General features: G+C 40.6%; 1 protein-coding gene across 1 annotated transcript in view; it reads right to left on the bottom strand.

The window, feature by feature from the left end:
• Positions 1-11,814: 11,814 nt before the first annotated feature.
• nxph1 (neurexophilin 1) overlaps positions 11,815-21,750 on the bottom strand; it is a gene marked incomplete at both ends in the record, with an annotated part of 56,067 nt that continues 46,131 nt past the window's right edge. The window contains one exon of the mRNA XM_080046027.1: positions 11,815-12,570. Coding sequence (XP_079902153.1) covers positions 11,815-12,570 — 756 coding nt within the window. The remainder of the gene's footprint in view (positions 12,571-21,750) is intronic.

Raw genomic sequence — 21,750 nt, forward strand, 5'->3', positions numbered from 1 at the left:
ACAGTCTTTGGCCCCATACGAAACTTACTTATCACTGACATTTAAAAAACTTCCTCATGAAGAGTTACCCACTGCCTAATTTAACCAAACATTTGATTGTACAAAATGGCCCTTTTGTACGATCCGAAAAATGCCAGAATTTAGAAATAAAAAAGCACATATCCAGTTTACTTTTACCCTTTTGAAATGTCATGCAAATACTCATGCCTCATCCTCTTGCTCAGTCACACATAGTCTTTTACTTTTCAATGATTATGCATTCTGCTGAGGAAGGAAGGTAGACAAGCCCCTGCTGAGTACAAATATGTCAGATGCATTATAGTTTCACAATTACTGGTATGTCTCTTTCAAAATAAAACCTCCCTGCGCAAATGTGGGGGGGGGGGAAAAGTACACAACAAGATAATATTAATCATATGTATCGTAAAAAGACATCTTCATATTAATGGGAATTATCAACAACAACACAAACTTCATGTATAAAGACAGGGCTTTTGCATGTGTGGTCAACAATAGCAGTTGAGGCACAACAGTTACGAGATGCAGACACGCTACAGAGGCAGACATGGGATGTGTAGGCCGGGCCGTATGGTTGGCGTTAATTCTACACTATCTTAAATGACTAAAGCAGTAGAACTTTTTTCACTGTGGTAAAGACACCTCCAGGGACCTTTTCATCCTACCTGATTCATAATTACATTGCTTTCTGTAATTATATTGATTATTTCAGGTTAAGTGTGTAGCACTGGCAAATTTGAATGCTCTTCCAACAGTTTCCTTGAATCAATCTTGCCTTTTGGGCTGTTCTATTATAACATTATTTTCAGTTGTTTTCTCTTAAAAACGACAAAAGAGGCCTCGAGAGCCAACAAATTTAATGAATGATTGGGTTCTGACGCAAAATGAACTTTTTCTTGCCACTTAAAATTCACTGTGTCATCCGAAAACCTTGCAGGGGGGAGTGACAAGCAACAGTTTGAGGAGAGGGAGCTGTGATGGCCGGTGTCTTAATTGTGAAGATTCTAGAAGAAGTGATTAAAGAAAAGTAATATTTCATGGCAATTAAAATGATTAAGGCTGGAGGGGATTTTTTCTTTGCTGTTTGTCTAAATTGCTGAAGGAATGTGGTTGCAACAAAGCTGAGGAACCAAAATTGCATTAGTAAGTTCTGGAATAACTGTATTAAAATGCAAATGTACAGCTGTTAATAGTTCTTCAAAAACCAATAATCCCCCACAGTCAGTCATGTGTCAAAATGGTTAATGGAAAAATATCCCAGAGGCACGGGGGGTCCTTTTTTTCCATTCCGTATTTGATTAAAGCAAGAAAATTCTGTTAGGGGGAAAAGCACAGTTTTAAGGTGAGGATGGGATTGGGTGAAAATGGCATAATGTGGGCAGGATCCCAAACGCATTGTTCTGAATGCCCCAGATTTTTACAGAATATGTCTTCTCATGGGAAGAACCCTTATCATGAACAAGAGGGTTGCCAGGCTGCATATCAGATCTATGCAGTTATTACAGACATTCATTATACAGCTGAGTAGGACAGAACCTGTGCAGGGAAACATTGACTTGAAAACATTTTCATATGCTACTGAATAGAGAGGACTGTGGCTACAATGTTCTAGTGTATGGAATAAACCTGTGTTGTTTATGTTCATTTAGGTGAAGTTGCTCAAGACATATTGCTGATCAATGAAGCACACATGATGATTGGTTCAAATGAAGCCCATGTAATTACAGTTTTCAAGTCATGTGCTGCTTGTTTTAGTCAAAGGTTGTATTATTGGATAACGACTCAAATTTGGTTTTCTCCATGGGGCTTTTAGGGTGTATTCACACATGCCGTGTTTAGTTCGGTTGAAACAAACTCCGATGCACTTCCGCCTTCGGTGCACATCTTTCAGGCAGGTGTGAATACATAAATCGCACTCGGGGGTGGACCAAACAAGCGCTCCGAGACCCAGCTTAAGAGGTGGTCTCGATGCGCTTCCATACGCACTCTACTGCAGTTTGTTTGTGGTGTGAATTTGTCCGGACTCGATCCGACCCAAATGCAGGAAGCACTGCGCCTTTTCTTTCTTTCCTTTTTTAATAAATCGCCATCAGCTTCACATTATGGGAAAGTGTTGTTGTCGCCATTGTTAGGAAGATTAGTTGTGGTTTGACCGGGAGCCCTGAGCGAATATATCACATTTGATAGGACGCGTAAACATGCTGATGTGTTCAGCAATCACATGAAGGAGAGGGGAGCGTCTCCCGCACAGTGCCAACAGGATACACAGCTTAATCAGCTGAGTTTCAGCTTGAGCCTGTTCTTCTCGCGAGCCGCACGTCCAGCAGCAAAAATACAGTCAAAATTATGTTTCACATCGTAGGCTACAAGCCACATAACGTGGCATTGTCATAGGGCTACATATTATAGGCATATGAAACAACAACAATAATTTGATGTTTTTCTTCTTTATTTATAGGCTAGATGTAAGCCTTTTTATTATTTTAACCCCATATTATATCAATGATGTATTTCGCAGTTTTTACTTTGTGCCTCCTTCTTCTCTCCACCCCAGAATGTCTGTCCAATGAATGAATGACTTCAGATCACGTGTGGTTTTGCTTCATATTGCTAGTTCACTTGCAAAAGGGGCAATATGAAAGTGGACCACACCAAACAAAAACAATCTTAATTTTATTTGGTCTAAACCACCGCAAGTGAACTTGCGGACTTTCCCAGTGTGAATACACCCTTAGTTTATAATATCAGTATTGGTACATATTTGCTACAATTGTCCCAAATGTAATCTAAATACATTGGACAAATTCTACTGTGCCATACTGTGAATGGCTGGGTGGCTTTGATCCCCGACAGGTGAGCACATCTCAGTGCATTCTGACATTAATGTTGATATACCCATTGAGGACATTTGTTCTGACACACTTGGATTCAGAGACAACTTGTCTTTGGACAGTTTTTTCCCCAGGGATCTATGCAGCTTGAGGCGTGTTAAGTATGCATGTACAACTAGAAATCCCGCGGAGATTTTGAAAGTACGGGCCGCCCGCGCAAATCGGGGAAGGAAAAAAATCACGGCCGACCCCCGTGGTCCGAGAGGCTCTACCGTAGAGCAACGCGAGCTGTACACGTCTGACAAATGATAAGTCGATCGGAGTCAGGGGGAAAGGGGCGTGGCCTGGCAAACATTGCATTGTTGAATGACGTTTTTCGCATTTGTGGCGCCCCCTACGGGTGAACCTCGACAAGCTTAAAGGGCCACGCCACCACATGTCTTCTGCACATATCCTGCAAGTTTCATGACGATAGGACCTATGGCCAACGAGTTATGGCCAATTTGTTATTAAGCCCCGCCCCTGCGTAAACATTTTAGTCAATGGCGGCCATGTTTTCCAAGCTATCCTACTAATATTTTTCGGAGACGTGCGTCATAGTCCCCCGGGGCTTCGTGAGACATTTGGTGTTGATAGAATAAAACTCGACAAAGTTGTGGTTAAAACCCTGTTTTTCAGTTTATGCTAATTAGCCGAAAATATCTCCAGGTTGACTTTTATGGTCCCAGAGGCTTTTTTGTAGAGCACCCTAACATACACCTGTGTGAGAAATTTCAAGTCAATCGGACTTACGGTGTGCGGGGCGTGGCCTCTCAAACTTTCTTCAGTCGTTGCTTAATAACAGCGCCCCCTAGCGGAAATTCTGAAAACTGTCCGTGAGGCTATATTGTCGAGTACCATGAGCTGTACAAGTGTAATCAATTTCAAGTCAATTAGAGTCAGATGACATTTGTGGCGCCCCCTATGGGTTAATCGCGATAAGCTTCGAGGGACATGCTACCACATGACTTCTGCACATACCCAGCAAGTTTCATGATGATAGGACCTATGTTTAAGGAGTTATGGCCAATTTGTTAATAAGCCCCGCCCCTGCGTAAACGTTTTGGGCAATGGCGGCGGAAAAAATAGTCATGGCTGACCCCTATTATCCGAGAGGCTATATTGTAGAGCACCATGAGCTGTACATGTGTAAGAAATTTGAAGTCAATCAGAGTCAGGGGGCATTTGTGGCGCCCTCTATTGGTTAATCTCGATAAGCTTCGAGGGACATGCTACCACATGACTTCTGCACATACCCAGCAAGTTTCATGATGATAGGACCTATGGTTAAGGAGTTATGGGCAACGTGTTATTAAGCCCCGCCCCTGCGTAAACTTTTTGGTCAATGGCGGCCATGTTTTTCAAGTTGTCCTACTAATCTTTTACGGGTATGTTTATTGTAGTCCCCAGGGGCTTCACGAGAAATTTGGTGTTGATACAGTCAAATTTCAGAAAGTTTTGGATAACACCCTGTTTTTCAGTTTATGCTAATTATCGGGAAATATCCCCTGGCGGACTTATATGGTCCCAGAGGCTTTTTTGTAGAGCACCCTAACATACACCTGTGTGAGAAATTTCAAGTCAATCGGACTTACGGTGTGAGGGGCGTGGCCTCTCAAACTTTCTTCAGTCGGGGCTTCATAACAGCGCCCTCTAGCGGAAATCGGAAAAACTGTATAATAGCACACTCCGTGGGGTTGGGGCGCACGTGCGAAATTTTTGCATGTCTGCGTGTAACGGTGTAGGAGGAGAAGCAGCTAGAAATTTGAGGCAGAAGTCAGAAGAAGAAAAAGTATGGTGGAGAGTAATAATTACGGGGGACCCGTACTTAATTACAGTATACTGGCTGAATCCCAATTCACCCCCTTGGTCCTACCCCATAGCCCTACCACTCCCAATTGCGTGTTTATGTGTAGAGTTAGGGTGTCTTAATTCCCTCTGGCATCAAGGGTTAGGGCTAACCCTAACCCTCGCTCCAAACAAAGGGCTATGAGAAATCTCCTATGAATCTTTGTCAATCTCCAACAAAAATGGCGGGAAGAAAGACAACCGCAAATCGTTTAACTTTAGTTTTGTAGTTTTCTTAGTTTTGTATGTTGTTTTAATTCATCAGCAGCCTCTCTCACCTCTGTGCACTCTAATACGAGCTTGACAATTCAACATTTCCATGCTCCTATTTATTGTGTTTTAAATGTGTTTTTTACCTTCATGTAGCCTATGTTGTTTTGTATTATGTTTTGAGCCTGTAGAACTTTGGTCAACTGAGGGTGTTTTAAATGTGCTATATAAATAAACTTTGACTCGACAATCTTAGACAAGGCTGCGGTTGTCAAGGTGTCAAGAGCCCCTTGACTCTCTTTCCGGGGTGTAAGAGCTAGGGGAAAGAGAACCGGGATTCAGCCATATCCACACATTTTCACAGGCACACTATATGACTGCAACCAACAATCTTAACAGATGTGTGTTCATTGCAACCTGGCACTTTTCCCCATAAAGGTTTGTAATGGCTATTGTTGCTCTATGGGCCATGCTAACTTTGCATTCATCACCTGTTGTAGAGCTTCAGCGAAACAAGGACTCACACAAAATAATGTGTACCGGGGCATGCTGCATTACACTAGGCTTTTAGTGTAATAACTTTTTCTCTCAGCTAACACTGTCATTTCAGAGTATTGTGGGTCCAGGGTAATGGATAGTCAAATGCTTTGTTTATAGCTAGATGGTCATACGTATTGTAATCCATCAATAGCATTATACTGTATGTTGTGCAGCTGTTTCTCACAGCATAAAGATGTGAGCGTTTCTACTTCCAGTCAAAGTGCCCTTGCAAACAGTCGGCATTTGACGTTCTAGGAGTGAGACTGTGTTGGTTATAGTATAGTCCTTGAGCTCGTATACCTATTTAGTTAATTGTATGTAATTTATCAGTGTCCATGTCAAAAAAAACAATGGGTCAGTGGGTCTGCATAGAAATCAAATCAAAACACTGCCTCTATGGTATTGCTGTAAGGTTAAACAAAATAGATCTTGTTAATTACTTTTAGAATCAACAGGGAATGTTTTGTTGTGTGTGTTTGCTACTACACAGATAGTATTCAACCATATTTTTGTTTATGAAATACTTACTGGCTTGTTAAAAGTGAACACTCACAGGGCAAACTTTTTGGAGGCAGTTCCTTAATTGGGACAGTTCTAAAAGCACTCTGAAGACCGCAGATGAGCACACACAAACCTGGCATCCACTTTAATTACTGATAAATTGTGAGCCAGCTAAAGGCAGCAGCGGCTTTTCCCTCCCCCTCCCCCCAGAGCCACCTAATCTGTTTAAAGCCGGCGGCTGATCCGAACTGCCGAGTCGGGGAGGATTGGATGGCAGGTGCCACCGTCAAGTCCCACAACAAGGCGCTATCGGTCTCGCTATCCCAATCTCCCCATCTCCCAAATACAAGTTCACCTCCATGTGTACCAACTTTCTGGCACGCTCAATTATTAGGAAACATCTGCTCCAACAACACATGGTGCGAAATCAAAATAATTCATTCATTCAAGTCATTATAGTCAGGCACGGAGCTTATGTGTTCAGGGTCCCCCCTTTTTAGTGTGACGAGCAATGAGAATATCTCCACACGGACTGTTTACATACACTCCTGTTTGTACACTAAAAATGTCATTAAAGGCTATGCACTAGGGGAGAACGGGGTTATATGTCACACGGTTTGGTTGTCAACTTGTCACAATCGTTATATCTCGGAACCAGAAGGCGCTGTCTGGTAAATGTTGGTATGTAAATATCCAGAATTGGGATCAGAGGTCAACTACATAGTCTTCCTTGGAGTTAGACTGCTGAATTTGAGGTGAGAGGACTGTTTGTGTTTTTCATGTCAAATTGAAAATATTTAGCTCCTCAGTATTTTTCTTCTAGGCTTTTACACAATGGGTTTTTTAACAAAACACTTGTTACCCTAAAAAGTGTGAAGGGTAAGCTATAGTTTAGACTGTTGTTAGCAAGCTAATTAGTTGTCAGATGGTTGTTGGCCTTGATGCTAGCAAGAAATTCCAGTTGGGGTTGGTCGTCACATTTTTTGGGGGGTTGGTTGTCACATGTTATCCAAAGGCTGCAGCCAGAAAAGGAACCCAATAACAAAAGAAAATGTCAAGCTGTATTCTCACTGACACCCCAGAGAAGGAGAGAATAGAGCAGGAAAAGGCAGCTAGCATGCAAAAGAGAAAAAGGGCAACAAAATCAAAACGACCCAGTGCATCCCAAACTAGACCAGTTGCCAAGGCTACTGCACCCCAGTGCACTCCACACCAGCTGGGGAAGAAGAAACAGAAGATGTGTGTAGCCTAGTTGAGTAGGCTATTACTGTTAGACCTATTTGTTTTGTTCTTTATGTTGTTACATACAGTAGCCTGGTCTCAATATGGATTTCCTGTTTGTTTATTCCTTGCACATTTTGTGTTGAGATACATACAGTTATATAGGCCTATTTTTCAACTTGACAATGAAATTAAACTTTCAAATTTACACTCAACAAAAATATAAACGCAACACTTTTGTTTTTGCTCCCATTTTTCATGAGATGGACTTAAAGATCTAAAATTCATTCCAGATACACAATTGTACCATTTCTCTCAAACATTGTTCACAAATCTGTCTAAATGTGTGATAGTGAGCACTTCTGCTTTGCTGAGATAATCCATCCCACCTCACAGGTGTGCCACATCAAGATGCTGATCTGACATCATGATTAGTGCACAGGTGTACCTTAGACTGTCCACAATAAAAGGCCACTCTGAAATGTGCATTTTTTTGCTTTATTGGGGGTCTGGGGACTCAGAACCAGTCAGTATCTGGTGTGACCACCATTTGCCTCATGCAGTGCAACACATCTTCTTTGCATAGAGTTTATCAGATTGTCAATTGTGGCCTGTGGAATGTTGGTCCACTCCTCTTCAATGGCTGTGCGAAGTTGCTGGAGACGGCTTATGGTGGAGAAATTAACGTTCAATGCACGAGCAACAGATCTGGTTGACATTCCTGCTGTCAGCATGCCAATTGCACGCTCCCTCAATGCTTGTGGCATCTGTGGCATTTTGCTGTGAGACAAAACTGCACATTTCAGGGTGGCCTTTTATTGTGGACTATCTAAGGCACACCTGTGCACTAATCATGATGTCAGATCAGCATCTTGATGTGGCACACCTGTGAGGTGGGATGGATTATCTCAGCAAAGCAGAAGTGCTCACTATCACACATTTAGACGGATTTGTGAACAATGTTTGAGAGAAATGGTAATGTGTATCTGGAATGAATTTTAGATCTTTAAGTCCATCTCATGAAAAATGGGAGCAAAAACAAAAGTGTTGCGTTTATATTTTTGTTGAGTGTAGTTCTGCTTTCTTGCCTTCTTTTTAAGATTATTCCCATTAAGATAACATTGTGGCAAACAACCCCATAGGGTGTGACAACCGACCCCTTGATGGGGTTGGTTGTCACAATGTGTTAGATTGTCTTCGATGGTAAATGTCTTCTTTATTACAATAAGTTAGAAAAAGTGAGGGGTACACATTTCAAGCCAACACCTTAAGCTTCAATTTAATGTAGGAATGACTACTGAAAGATGTTTAGTTGATGAGCAATTCTCACTAGAGTATAAAGTGTGCCTACTAGCCCCGGTCTCCCCTACTATGCAACATTTTAATGAAAACATTAATTATAGTCACACATAAATAATCCCTCTCAATGATCACTTCTGTGTCACTAGAATATGTGTTGGTGTGTTTATCTGCACAGAAGGCTGTATTATAATAATTCAATAATCAGTCTGAAGGTGAAAGACCTGCATCATCTAGATTTTTTTGTTTTTAGAAATGTGCAGATTTAAGAACTCTTACTTAAATATTGACAAATGTACATATTTATTCAAACATTTTTGATACATTGTTATACAATAAACCATTGATTTAATGTCAGTAATCAGCTGGCAAAGTTGATTCACGCTGAACATCAGAATATTACCCTGTTCATCTGCAATATCTCAATTTAAATCCTTATACATGTAGTAAGATATTGCAACCTTCTACAACACAGTACGCAGTACTTTAAAGGTTGACTGTGCAACATTTTCATTAGAAATACAATTTTAGAGTCACACTAAAGCTACTGTAGCTGCATGAGCAGGCCCCAGGCCCCCAGGAATAGCGCCTGCCGCAATCCAGCAGTGCCTAGTGGCCAAGCCTAGTATTGCAGTTTGACAGGTCCTGTGCCCAGAAGCAGATATCACCGTTTACTCCAATACAAGGGGAGAACTGGAATCTGTCTCCGAAAAACATTTCTGGATATCAATCAAAGGCTCATAATTATCTTTGGACCATTTACTACAACAATTTTAATTAGATCTTTTTCAAACGCCACATCAAGTAGGGGGCGCCCTTAGCTCAGTTGGTAGGGCGTCCCCCCCCATGGGCCTCGCCCAGCAGCGGACCCAGGTTCGATTCCAGCCCGCGGTCGTTCTCTGCATGTCACTCCCCTCTCTGCCCCATTTCAACTCTGTCTCTACACTATCAATAAAGCATAAAAAATGCCAAAAAAATATCTAAAAAAATAAATAAAAAAAGCCACATCAAGTGTTTTATTAGCAGGACAAGGAGGGTAAGCAGCTTCAAAGAGACATAGTGAAACAGATGACAGGCGGAATCTTTGTTTATAACTTTTTAACCACTATATTACTTTACAACGACGGTGTGTATTGTGTAAGTGTAAGTGTCGTGTCTGTTTAAAAAAAAACAATGCCAGCAAATGCTAAATGTAAAATTCAGCCAGAGAGAGGAGGACTGTGCAGATACACACACCACCACATATTCTAATTCTAATTCCTTTGACCTGGGAACTATTTCATTGTAATTCAGTGCGGTTTAGTCGATCATTCTCATTTTCAAAACGCTGACAGGTATAGTAATATGAAACCAGACATCAATAAATCATCACTGACGCATTATTACGGCAAAAAATCACGGAAAGAACACACACATACCAACAATCAAGGGATAAAATTGTGTTCTTTAATTATATTTACATATCCAACCCCCACCTTTCCCCCAATCAAAGAAACTTTCAATTAATACTTGTAATATATTTAGTCAGTTTTACAGCTTCTGTACAGGATTGCTGTTTTCATGAAATTCACATCTAGGGCAGCAACATCATTTTTCTTTGTTAGAGGAACCAAGAACAAGCATAAATGGAGTGAACAAGAGGATTTAGCAGGTAGGGGGGTAAACACACAGCTCATGGTGGGGAGGGGGGGGGCATGTATAGAAGCAGCGCAATTGGGATAAACTATCTACAATACAAACCATTCATACAAATTAGGCTCTAAGATATATCATTTTAATACATTACATGTGATATATTATGTGACAATGAGCAAGCCCCATCCCCCACAAATGACTCATTGATGAATCTTGTCAGTTAAACAGACATTTTTGATCAGAAGAGAGTGAAACAATCACCCAGCAAACTCAAACTTCCAGCCGCACAAGCAGAAAATCTGACGATGGCTGACTTGACAGTGTTACAGTATCTGAGTATCTGTTAACACATGTTTGTCTAACGCCTGAGGGAGCCTGCTCATACATGCCTTCACGTTCATAGGCAAGACCACCTCACATTTTCGACAGCATCAAACTCATATCTTAACCTCCACCGTTGTTGTTCAGCTGTCTTGCAGGTTCTTTGTAAAAACTTTGTTAGGTTTTTTTTTTCTTTCTTTTCATTTTAAATGAGGAGTTCCATTTTTGTTTTCCAGGTATGCAGGATAAACTGCAGAGCATTAGTAGCACAGCAGAAGGGGCAAACAGTCCATAAGTTCTTGTCCAGAGATAAAATGTTGCATGTGAAATGTGTTCAAATATAGGAAAAGAAAGTTATAAACAACAAGTTTTACAAATAGGTGTGAACTGAACACAGGGCAAATAACAAAGGATTGAGAGTTCAAAAGTGAGAACAATCTCAAAAAGACTAACATGGCCCTGCTATCTACAGATGTTTAAACAGGGGAAAAACATAATTCAGGAAAAGAAAACTGTAATTGACGATAATCATATTGATCACAGAGGTTTTCAGTTAATTATTAAATATATAAGAGTTCAATATAACACTTTTTCAATTGTTTAATGGTCAGCTATTATGCAAAATGCACTTCGTTGTTTAGTTCAATTTAACATTAGTATAGGTCCTCAGTGTCCCAAGAGAAAAAAACAACCATCTCTATTTTCTCCACCTCCACCTTTCTGAAAAACTTTGTGTTCAAAAACTTTTTTTTATCTCCCCTTATGACGTAATCAGGGGAGAACCCACTACCTTCACCTGGGATAAGCCACACCCCTAGATACACCTGAATCTAACTGGCAGTTAGATTCAAACTGGCAGTTAGATTCAGGGCCATTCAGAGCAGACTGGACTTTTTGGAATGTGGTGCTTCAAGAGACAGGCTCTAAAACTTAGCAATTTCAGACAATGGCTGAAAAGAGGAGATTTTGCACTGTGAGAAATATAAAGTTTTTTTTTGGACACTACACCATGAAAACTGTTTTCTAGTAGAAACCCAAATTACAATTGTGATCCTAAACATGAGCATAATATGTGACCTTTAAAGCAATTGTCTCTCTCAAAATTCAGACATTGGGAAATCAGTTGGGATGTCTGACACTCTGGTATGAACATGTTTCGGATAGCACGGCTAACATACACATCGGTCTGGTATGGGTAGAAGCCCCCAGTCTGTGCTCCACTCCTCACATCTATTTTCCTGTGTGTGTGTGTGTGTGTGTGTGTGTGTGTGTGTGTGTGTGTGTGTGTGTGTGTGTGTGTGTGTGTGTGTGTGTGTGTGTAAAGTGTAAAGTGTAAAGTGTATGGGAAACATTAGCCAGAGGGGAAGTAGGGAGTGTCACTGTGGTAGTTGTAGTCCGGGCACACCTTCTGCACCAGTTTGTAGTCGGTGCTGTAGAAGGAGATGAAGATGCAGATGACTTTGAAAGGTTTGGAGCAGAGCCAGGAGACGTGGCTCTGGGTCTGCTCCTGGTAGCAGGTCTTGGACGGGTCGAAGTTGCACAGGGTGTTCTTGGCGCCCTTCTCCACCTTCTCGTACTCGATGCGACAGTTGAAGGATTTGGAGTCCTTGGCGTCAATGACCGACTGCTGCGCCGCCACATCGAACTCCACCACCTTGGTGGGCGGGACCAGGCTGACGGACACGTTGCCCTGGCCCGTGGAGTTGTGGCGGAAGTAGACGCTGAAGGTGCCGTTGCCGTGGTCAACGATCTTGCCGGTGATCAGCAGGTTGAGCTTGACCGTCTTGATGTTGGAGTGGAAGTCCCCCCAGCCGAACATCTTCTTGAACTTGCCCGTCTTGACCATGGGCCGCCGCTTGGCCCGCGGCCGCGAGTCCTGCAAGTCGGTGGAGTTCCTCAGCCAGTCCCACAAGTCCTGCTCCGAGTAGGGCTCCGGAGTATCATAGCGTAGGTCCAAGGCTGTGGTGTTCTCTTTGCCATGCAGAGTTTGTGACAGAAGCCTACTGATGGACATATCTTTACTGCCTTCTGTCCATAGGTGCTTTAGTGTGGATTTGGGGCTTCCCGACTTGACAAGGTTGGACTTTGAGGCGTGGGCACTTGTAACCTGTGGAGGACATAACAAAAAAAAAACATCAGGCAACTTAATTCAAATGCTCAGTGCCACTTGTTTCACCTTACAGTATCTCTAGCATATAATATGAAGGAATCTTGTAGAATTTCAAGGCGATTGGTCGGTGGGAAGGAGTTAAAAATCCGTTTCACCTGCAGTGTCTCACCTTAAGGCCCTACAAAATATGTGTTGCAGCCCTGCAAATACAATAACTTACTTCTGTATTGGCTGAATTGATGCATCATAAGATATTACTTATCCATATCATTCAGGATATATTGACTTTCACATTCAAGTATGCTGTTTTATACTAAATTGAACAATCAATTGTATTCCATGGGGGGGTTAGAGATAATCAATCTTTGCTACAAGCTTCAATTTCAAATCATGGTAGCAGACAGCCCCAAAATCGGAATTATAGTGCAGCAAGCTGAGCAAGAAAGAGAATACAGCAATTCATAGTAAAACATATTGCTCTCATCTCCTCGCTCTGTTAAAGAGAGGGAGTATCCACCGGCTCACACATTAAAATGCAGTGGCTTTTCAGACCGGACTATTAACTAAAGAGTGCTCCTTGAATTGATGATTGATGAACCCATGGGTTTTCAGTATTTAGCACCGATGAGTGGAATTTGGATTGGACAGGCCTCGATGGAGGTATGTGACATTGATTGCCTGATTTTGTACTGTAAGATGTGACAGCAGATCTGTCTTGCTGAGGTTTTTGCATTTTACACATTGCCCCCACACGATCAATACTGGGAAAATAAGGTTTCGCTACCAATCAGTTGGTCCTTCAAATTGAATTGCCGCAAAAGCGTGTCCCTCAACAGCATAGGGACACAAGTATAGCTTTATATATACTGTTGCAAGGTGAATATGCCTGTGCCGTAAAGGACATCACAGATTGGGCAGCAGAATAATAATAATAAATATGATTATTTAATAGTTTTTAATTAAAGCTGAAAAAATAATAGATTTGATGACAGTCAGTGTTTTGAACTGTCAAACATCTTAACCGCAATCTACAGTACATAGAAGAAAGGATGAATATTATTTTAAGTGTTGTGTGTCTGTGACTATATTGTCTTTGTTTAGGCAATTTTATCATAAAATGTTGCTGCTCTGTTCACAGACATTGAGGAACACAATGCAAGTTTGAGCCATATGCAAGTCACTCGGTTGCTCCAATACAATATGTCTGGATCCAGACTTAAATATCTGTATTACTATTTGGGTGAATTTTTTTAGAGAAGATTTTGGTACGAAGAAGATGAATCCTGTTGAGTTTAGTGGCCCATGAAGACATTAATGATATTCCCAGAATAAATCCTACAGACATTGGCATTGACATTGTGTTCTTGAAAATATTTTGACAACCAATGTCAAGGATTGGTGGATTGCAGCTGTTCTATTCAATCTGGTTCGAACAGATAAACAATTACCTTTCCTAACCTCTTGATAGACAACAAATACACGTGTAACCATGAAGTAAAACCTGACCAAACTCAAATTGTCATTTATTTAGTCACCAAGCTTTGGATTTCACACACCCAAATCAATGAAGCAAGAGATGATGTGAAAAACTGTAGCATTCAAAGGAAATGTATTATGTTCAGAAATAATTGCAAAGTACAGACTGTTTGATTCCGGACTGTACCAATCCCTGGAGAATATCTTAGACACCAGGAGGGGGGCAGGGGGAAAGGGACCTGAACAAACAGAAGCTGTCTGAAGTGAACAACCCACTCAGTGGAGCTATCTTTAGCCTGAAGGGTTAAACTCAGGGAGCACTTGCGCTGCATGAGGCAGACACACTCAACAATCATTTCCCTGTTCAAACAGGTGAGGTGGCCTTATCATATCGTGAAGAGTAACCCAGGCCGGTGGAGGGAGGGTGAGGATTACATTGAAATGGATTTATTATAATGTGCTTGCTTTTGAAGAGGATATAGAAGACGTCTAGGAGTCCCTTTGCTTCAACAGTGCATCCAACAGATGTGATTGAAAAAAGGACATCAAATCGAATCGCAAAGCCCTTGAGATGAAGTTTTTCTTATTATTCTATCCTCATTCAGCCCTTGCAGTCATTTGAGGAAATAAAAAGTATGATACATAGGAGTAAAATACAAAAGTATCAGACCTTATTTTATTTCATCTTGACCAGCAGTGGACAATAATTTCAGATATTTTTGTTCAAGTAAAAGTAATGATATAGCTACTGTATATACTGTATATTATATTGTTGGGCATTCATATTATTACTGATGCAATGTATGTTGCTGGTGGAGGCATGATTAATTTAATTGCTTTATATACTTGTGTTTAATACAATTTACTGTTTAGGGAAGGATGCATCATATTTAATAAGCAAATTATACATTTGTCTACAGTTTATTCTGTAGAGAAACTGCTAACTACAGCTGTCAGGTGAATGTATAGGTTATTGTAAAAAGAACATTTGAACACCTCTGAAATGAAATGGAGAATTCAAATAGCATAGCTTGGGGGCCACAGGGTGAAAGTGAATCCCCGCCCCCCTATTGGGTAAAATGCTGCATCATGCCTCTGGAATGTTCAATATATTGATTAAGAATTCAGGGGCTACTTAGAGCCTGTATCATTTCAGTTTTTAATTGGGCTTTAGTGGTGCATGGTGCCTAGCAAATCTGCAATCAGTCAACAAAATAATTGCGACACACACAGCCGAAGGCCATCAAGGTCCCCGAGAGTCTCTTAATGCATAATGGTGCTCTGTTGAGGATTCAAAGAATCAGGACAATGTTTGGTAGCTTATTCCACCAAATTCATTCAGCTTGACATTTTGGCCATGTTAGCTGTTTTTTCATCACTGTTTTGTTTGGCTTTGTTTTGTGTTGCTCAACTCTGTTAGTATTGAACCGGGAATCAGTCTGGCATTTCTCTTATCCCGAAGGGGATGAGCCCGGTCACAAAATGACCGGGCCAATCAGGATCTGCGTTTTGACCTAACTTCTCATTGGTTCATGTAGTCTTCAATCTAGCTCTGTGAGTACAACCCTATCACACAACATTATTCATCAATCAATGTTGACGTCATTTACTACAAGAACCAATCAGGGGCTGCCACCCACTAAAGGGCTGAGGCCTGTTTCAGGTAGTTAGTGGAAACTCTGGGTTTTCCGTTTCAGGTAGCAGGTTCAGCGCAACCAAGAGTCAGTTACTGCGGCAACATACGCCGTGGGTCTAACCTGCTCGGTAGGTGGTTAAACCTACCCTGAGTTTGTTTTCACTTTACGCTGCAGCTCCGACTGAAGAAAGAGTGTCACTGTCACACGCGTCCCTGTACAGTTTGAAGCAAAATCACTCCATAGAAATCTCCATCGGGATGTTTTTATCATTTCCTGATGATTTTACGTTTGACCGATCATTTATCTGATCAGTAGCCTTGTTCTCGGTCCGTTCATATAGGCGGCCACCTTACACATCGTGAACATGCTCTACATTCAGATTAATAAACCTATTTGTATTGTATGCTTTTTAATGTCTGTGCCACTGAACAGATTTATGTCAGGTGGATTCATGTAACGCTGCGGCTGCACGCAATCTTTACTGTTCACTTGTGCGATCCTAAAGTCACAGACGAGCCTCGTTAAATAGCCTAATATGAATATAAAAATTATATAATAATTTAAACTGTGATCACTTGAGGAAAATGGATCTGGTAATAAATCAATCAGGCTCTTCAATGGAAACTGTCACCTAATGTGTCTGATTTTAATGTCTTTCACTCCCCATTTAAAAGAAGCGACAGTCTGTTTACTGCACAGTATTAGGCTATAGCGTGCCAACATATTATACAGCGAATATAAAACACTCTCAGCAATGCTGTGCGGCGCCAGCTTAATACTTTACTGCTGATATGTGTAACTTTTTAAAATAGACTATGGCTTCTCATACGGAAGCGAAATGATTGCTCTGTTTTTTTCTGAATTGCAGAGGAGATTAGATTAGAGTTATGAGACAATATCCCCGTTAATTCTTCTCCATACCATAAACTCATTCGTTAATATTTCTAACTCTAGTGGGAGGAGCGGTGTTTTTCTTTTCTTTTTTGAGAAGTGGAGAAGTGGGAGGATCAATCATTTGTTTCTACTGTTTCCATGGTGAATCATGTTATCAGCGATCCATTGACGATGGCTTTTACGCACGCGATCAACCCAGAGTGAACACGCTCAGAGTTGATTGACCCAACGCTGATCCACTGTTCTGAAACCCAAAACCCAGAGTTACTCATCAACCCTGCGCTCTGAGTTGACCAACTCAGAGCGCAGGATTCAACTCAGAGTATGTAAAACCAGCTACCTGAAACAGGCCTCTGAAAGTGTGGAGGGTGCGGTCTGACTGGAGGCTAGATCGACGACTTCATGAACCAATCAGTGGCTGCCTTCCACTAACAGACTTGGCCAGGCCCTTACCCACTGATATTTGAGAAAGTCCAGACTGATCTGCGGTAGAGAAACTAATGTGAACCTTGCGCAAGAGGCTACACAAACTCTGATTGGTTTATTATTTTGCCAGCCACCAAAACAGTGTGGATAAACACAACAGAAGACAAGTTTAAATGGAATAAATCATGTGGGTGATTCACATCAGGCCTGTGATGCACACATAATTTGTTAGTAGGATGCATTCATTGTGGCTTTGGTCTGCACGTTGGACAATAAGAAAAACCAATGGATATTGCACGCTTTACTCCATGTTTTGTTATTTAGCTTGACATATGTGTAATAACAATAAACTAACACAGATGGCATTCCGTTTTTAAGACGGTAGACAATAGATTTAACTAGAAAAATATATAATTTTAGGAATTATAGGAATATTCTGTATTTTTAGAATTAGGTGAAAGATCAGATGGTAATGCACACCAATCTACCTTTGAAGATACTGTCATTGATAGGTTAATAGATTATTATGAGTGTCTTCATTAAATCATATTGCATTAGCGCCATATCAATGCCCATTGTGTGAAGTGTGCAGTCCGGTGGCTGTTTATCTGTACTCATTGTTGTCATGTGATGCATACAGACATGTTTATCGTAGCAGTTTCTCAGGCTTGGGCATCAGTCCAGCATGTTTTGGGCTGAGGGCCAGTTGGTTTTTGCTGGAACCAAGAGGCTGCCAGCTGTAGTGCCGTCACCTGGGGGAGCGCTGCATCTGGTAAACATGGCGGGTATACGGCAGCCAGCGCAGACCCCTCGCAGATACCTGACGACTGGCCAGACAGCCAGTTGGTTAGCCCCCAGGCAAGGGAAGACTGGGACTGGGCAAAGGCAAGCAGAACAGCCTATGTCTGTTTCTATTCAATCCCAAACATGAATTCTTTACTAAAGTCTTTTGCACAAGCCGCAGAGCACTTTGTAATACTTAATTTCTTGACTATACTCTCAAAATTGTACATGTGCCCCTTATGTTGTCCTATTTTTTACATTCAAGGCCGAATACTTAAAATAAAGTTCTCACCCAATAGAGTTATGACAATATCTTAGCTCAATCTTGGAGACTGCAGATTTATTATTTGAGGGCCAGAATTACAAATGTTCAAACGTACATAACGTTATAAAGTTTTGAAGTTCATTTAGCAGACAGGATGGGTTCTATATAGGCTCGACTCCATGCTACTGACTACACGTCACTTACAATGAAGTGAATACATTTATCATGTGGGATAAAAGACTATTAAGATACTATGAGCATGTCATTAACAACCCATGGTGTGTTGATTTATAGTTTAGTTGAGTCCAGATAGCAGGAGAAATGTGCTGCTGCTCTGCTGTTTTCTCAGACCAAACAGGTATCTGAGTCCAGCCGGACAGCTGTTGGCCTGACTTGGCCTCTTGCTCTCACCTCTGAAATCCTGAAATGGTAGATGGTCTTATCCTTAATGCAAAGGGAGCAGGTACAGCAGGTCTAAGGCTTAAAGGTGCTCTTTTCAATCCCATTTTTTTGGATTAGCAACCAGAAAAGCAGGCAACTGTCCCATGGCTCCAGACCCTCTGGTATTCCCTATAGGTTCACCTTGTGGCAAACTGTTTGGAGTCATTTGAATAATTGTTTGGCAATACAGTGTGCTGTACACAATGAAATCAGCAAATTCAGGAATTGAAATAAAAGGGGCCTTAACCTGACATCTGTATTATTACATAATATTGAGGTCCATCATGAAGAGGGGTCTAAACAAGTCAAGCACACAATAACATTTGCTATTTACAGGTCACGTATAATGCTCATTTTCAGGATCAAAATTGATCAAAAACAACATTTATTTTATCAAAGTGCCATAACTAACTCTCCTCTTTTCAGCCTCCGTCTGAAACGCTCAATTTTAGAGCCTGTCTCTTTAAGCCCTGTCTTCCAAAAAGCCCAGTCTGCTCTGATTGGCCTCACTGTCTGTGAAACAGCTCCTTCAAACAACATGAGTGCTTTATCAGGCTTTCATGGTAGACTGCTAATTATTTACTAATTATATAAATCATTTTAAGATTCACAATTGCTAAATCTTTATTGCAAAATAACTACACAGACTGAACACCTACAGTATGCCGAGCTTCAGTGCCTGGTCACACCAGAAAGTGGCACAGCGGATCTATTCATGTGTTCATTACATACTGTATGTACATGATGCAGGTGATGCTGGATGCTAGGTGACAACATGTACGCAAACAGGACTATCATTTCAGAGTCATATTTGACAGAGCTCTTAGGCTATGGATTGAATAAATCAAAAATATGTTTTTTTTGTTGTTTTTTTCATACAGTACATACAGAGATATTTGTATGGACTATGAGGGACTTAAATCCTCAGATATGGCGCTTTATTCATTAAGCAGACATAAGAACTGTATCCTGGGTAGCTTCTGGTATAACGACTCCCAGCTACATATTTTCAGTCTCAATAAAACATATTAAATAAGGCAGTTATCTCCGCAAACCACCCTTCGCTCTCTGCAAAGAGCTGCTTTAGCTCTTTTATTTTGTAATCAGAAAACTAACAGTAATTTGCAATCCCTTTCCTGCTATCCATGTTACTCCATTTAAAAAAATCCCCCCTTTACTCGGCCTCACCTTTTTTTCATATTACTCGACCTTTTGACCTCAGCTTTGTACCAGCTGATATCAATCTACTACAAGTCCTATAGATGTCTCAGTCACTTGCTTTTGCCAAAGACTTTGTGATGTAAGCTGTCTGATAACTGTCTAAGCGTTTATATTATGTGCTGGTCAGATCATATCTACCCCATATGAAATTCACTTGCGTTCTATGGTGAGCAGGCAAGATAGAATATAGCATGGTGTAACAAGAGCTTTAAACTAAAGTTGTGAATCATACCACTTCTTAACATTATTATTAGCATGGATCAGTGTTATGTAACTGCTTCTCGTATTATTTTTCCTTGTTGTGTTATCTTATGTATTCATCTGCCTTGTCGAAACTCAGCACCAACATAAATACTCTTTTAAAATCACAAAGTTTTGATATTTGTGTTTCCAAGATAGGTGACGTCATCTCAATGTTAATTCTATAGGACAAAAGCAGGACGCTTAAAGAAAATAGTAGGAGCATATGGATAGGGCCTCAACAATGAAAGGTATATGACGCTTCACTGTGGCCAAAATCAGACTGGTGCTTGAAACACTGTTCCCATGTGATCCTGAAAAAGCATTGATATTTAAAAAAGAAATCTTCTACACAGATTTACCCTGTGGTACCCTCAACTGTGCTCTTTTTAAAAGAAATCCTGGAAGTTCTTTTCATTTGTTCTTGTAATTAACTTGTCGCCTTTCCCCTGAACACACAGGTATTATTGATGTGGCTGTGCTTTTGCCAACAGCTGAGGCATCAGACCATAAATCAAATCACAACACTTTGCATTGCAATCCATTCTATATTGTGAGCTCTATGGTAATTTTGTACCGTGGCGATTGGATAACGAAATGCACTGAGAGAGCATGATGGAATCATATTGTACACACTGTAGTTCTTAGCCACAACAGATAACTTAAAGGTGAAGTAAGCGATTTATTTATGTTAATTTAAGTGTTCAATCGCTCTTTATTCATACAGTTATCACTTTGTGCACGTTTCATAAAGCCAATCTCTCAGTCACTCGCTCTGCATGTAATCGGCAAATAAACTTTTCGGGGATCCCACTACTGATATCCAATCATAAGAGAGAACGCTCCAAACCGGCACCTGTCTCACTGCCGGTGCACGTTGTTGCAACTTATAATGTAATAAAGACTCATAATGTAATAACGGCTCATAACGGCTCATAATGTAATAATTTCAATGTAATAAAAGTTCATAATGTAATAATCGTCTCATAATGTAATGAAATCACGGACGCGTAACGTAATAAGGGGTTTGCGCATAATGTAATACTGTAATAACTTATTACATTAAGAACCTTATTGATACCGCTCATAATGTTATAACAGCTCATAATGTAATAATAGCACATATAGTGATAATAATAATAATTTAACCTCTCAAACAAAGCTGCAAGTAAAAGCAAAGGGCATGGGCTTCAGTGCATTAGTAAACTAAATTTGTGAAACCAAGTACTATTTAATAGTAATTGCACTCTCACATTTTATTGATGTGAAATAACAGTTGAGCCACTAGTTGGGATTCTGAGAACGCCATGCTCACTTCTACTGTGACTTTTGCAGGTAAGCAGCCCTAGTTGTGATCTTTAAAGTTCAATATATATATATTTGTTAAACCAAGCCATACACCTTATCTGTTTAAATTATGTGTATTAATAAGACGTTTGTAGGATAATGTGTATGTTTAAGCTAGCAGCTATTTCTTGTGTTTTAGCTAGCAGCTATTTCTTGTGTTTTAGCTAGCAGCTATTTCTTTTGTTTTAGCTAGCAGCTATTTCTTTTGTTTTAGCTAGCAGCTATTTCTTTTGTTTTAGCTAGCAGCTATTTCTTGTGTATTAAGATGTTTGTTATAATAGTGTTGTATGTTTTAGCTGGGGCGGCAATAGCTCAGTCCGTAGGGACTTGGCTAGGGGACTTAAAGGTTGCCGATTCAAGTCCCACTTGGACCATAAAAGTATGATGTGGACTGGCGGTTGAGAAGACGTTTTGTTATCAAATTATTTGTAGGGGTACACAACATCC

This window comes from Ammodytes marinus (genome assembly GCF_949987685.1).
Source record: "Ammodytes marinus genome assembly, chromosome: 17".
NCBI classification, from domain to species: domain Eukaryota; kingdom Metazoa; phylum Chordata; class Actinopteri; order Uranoscopiformes; family Ammodytidae; genus Ammodytes; species Ammodytes marinus.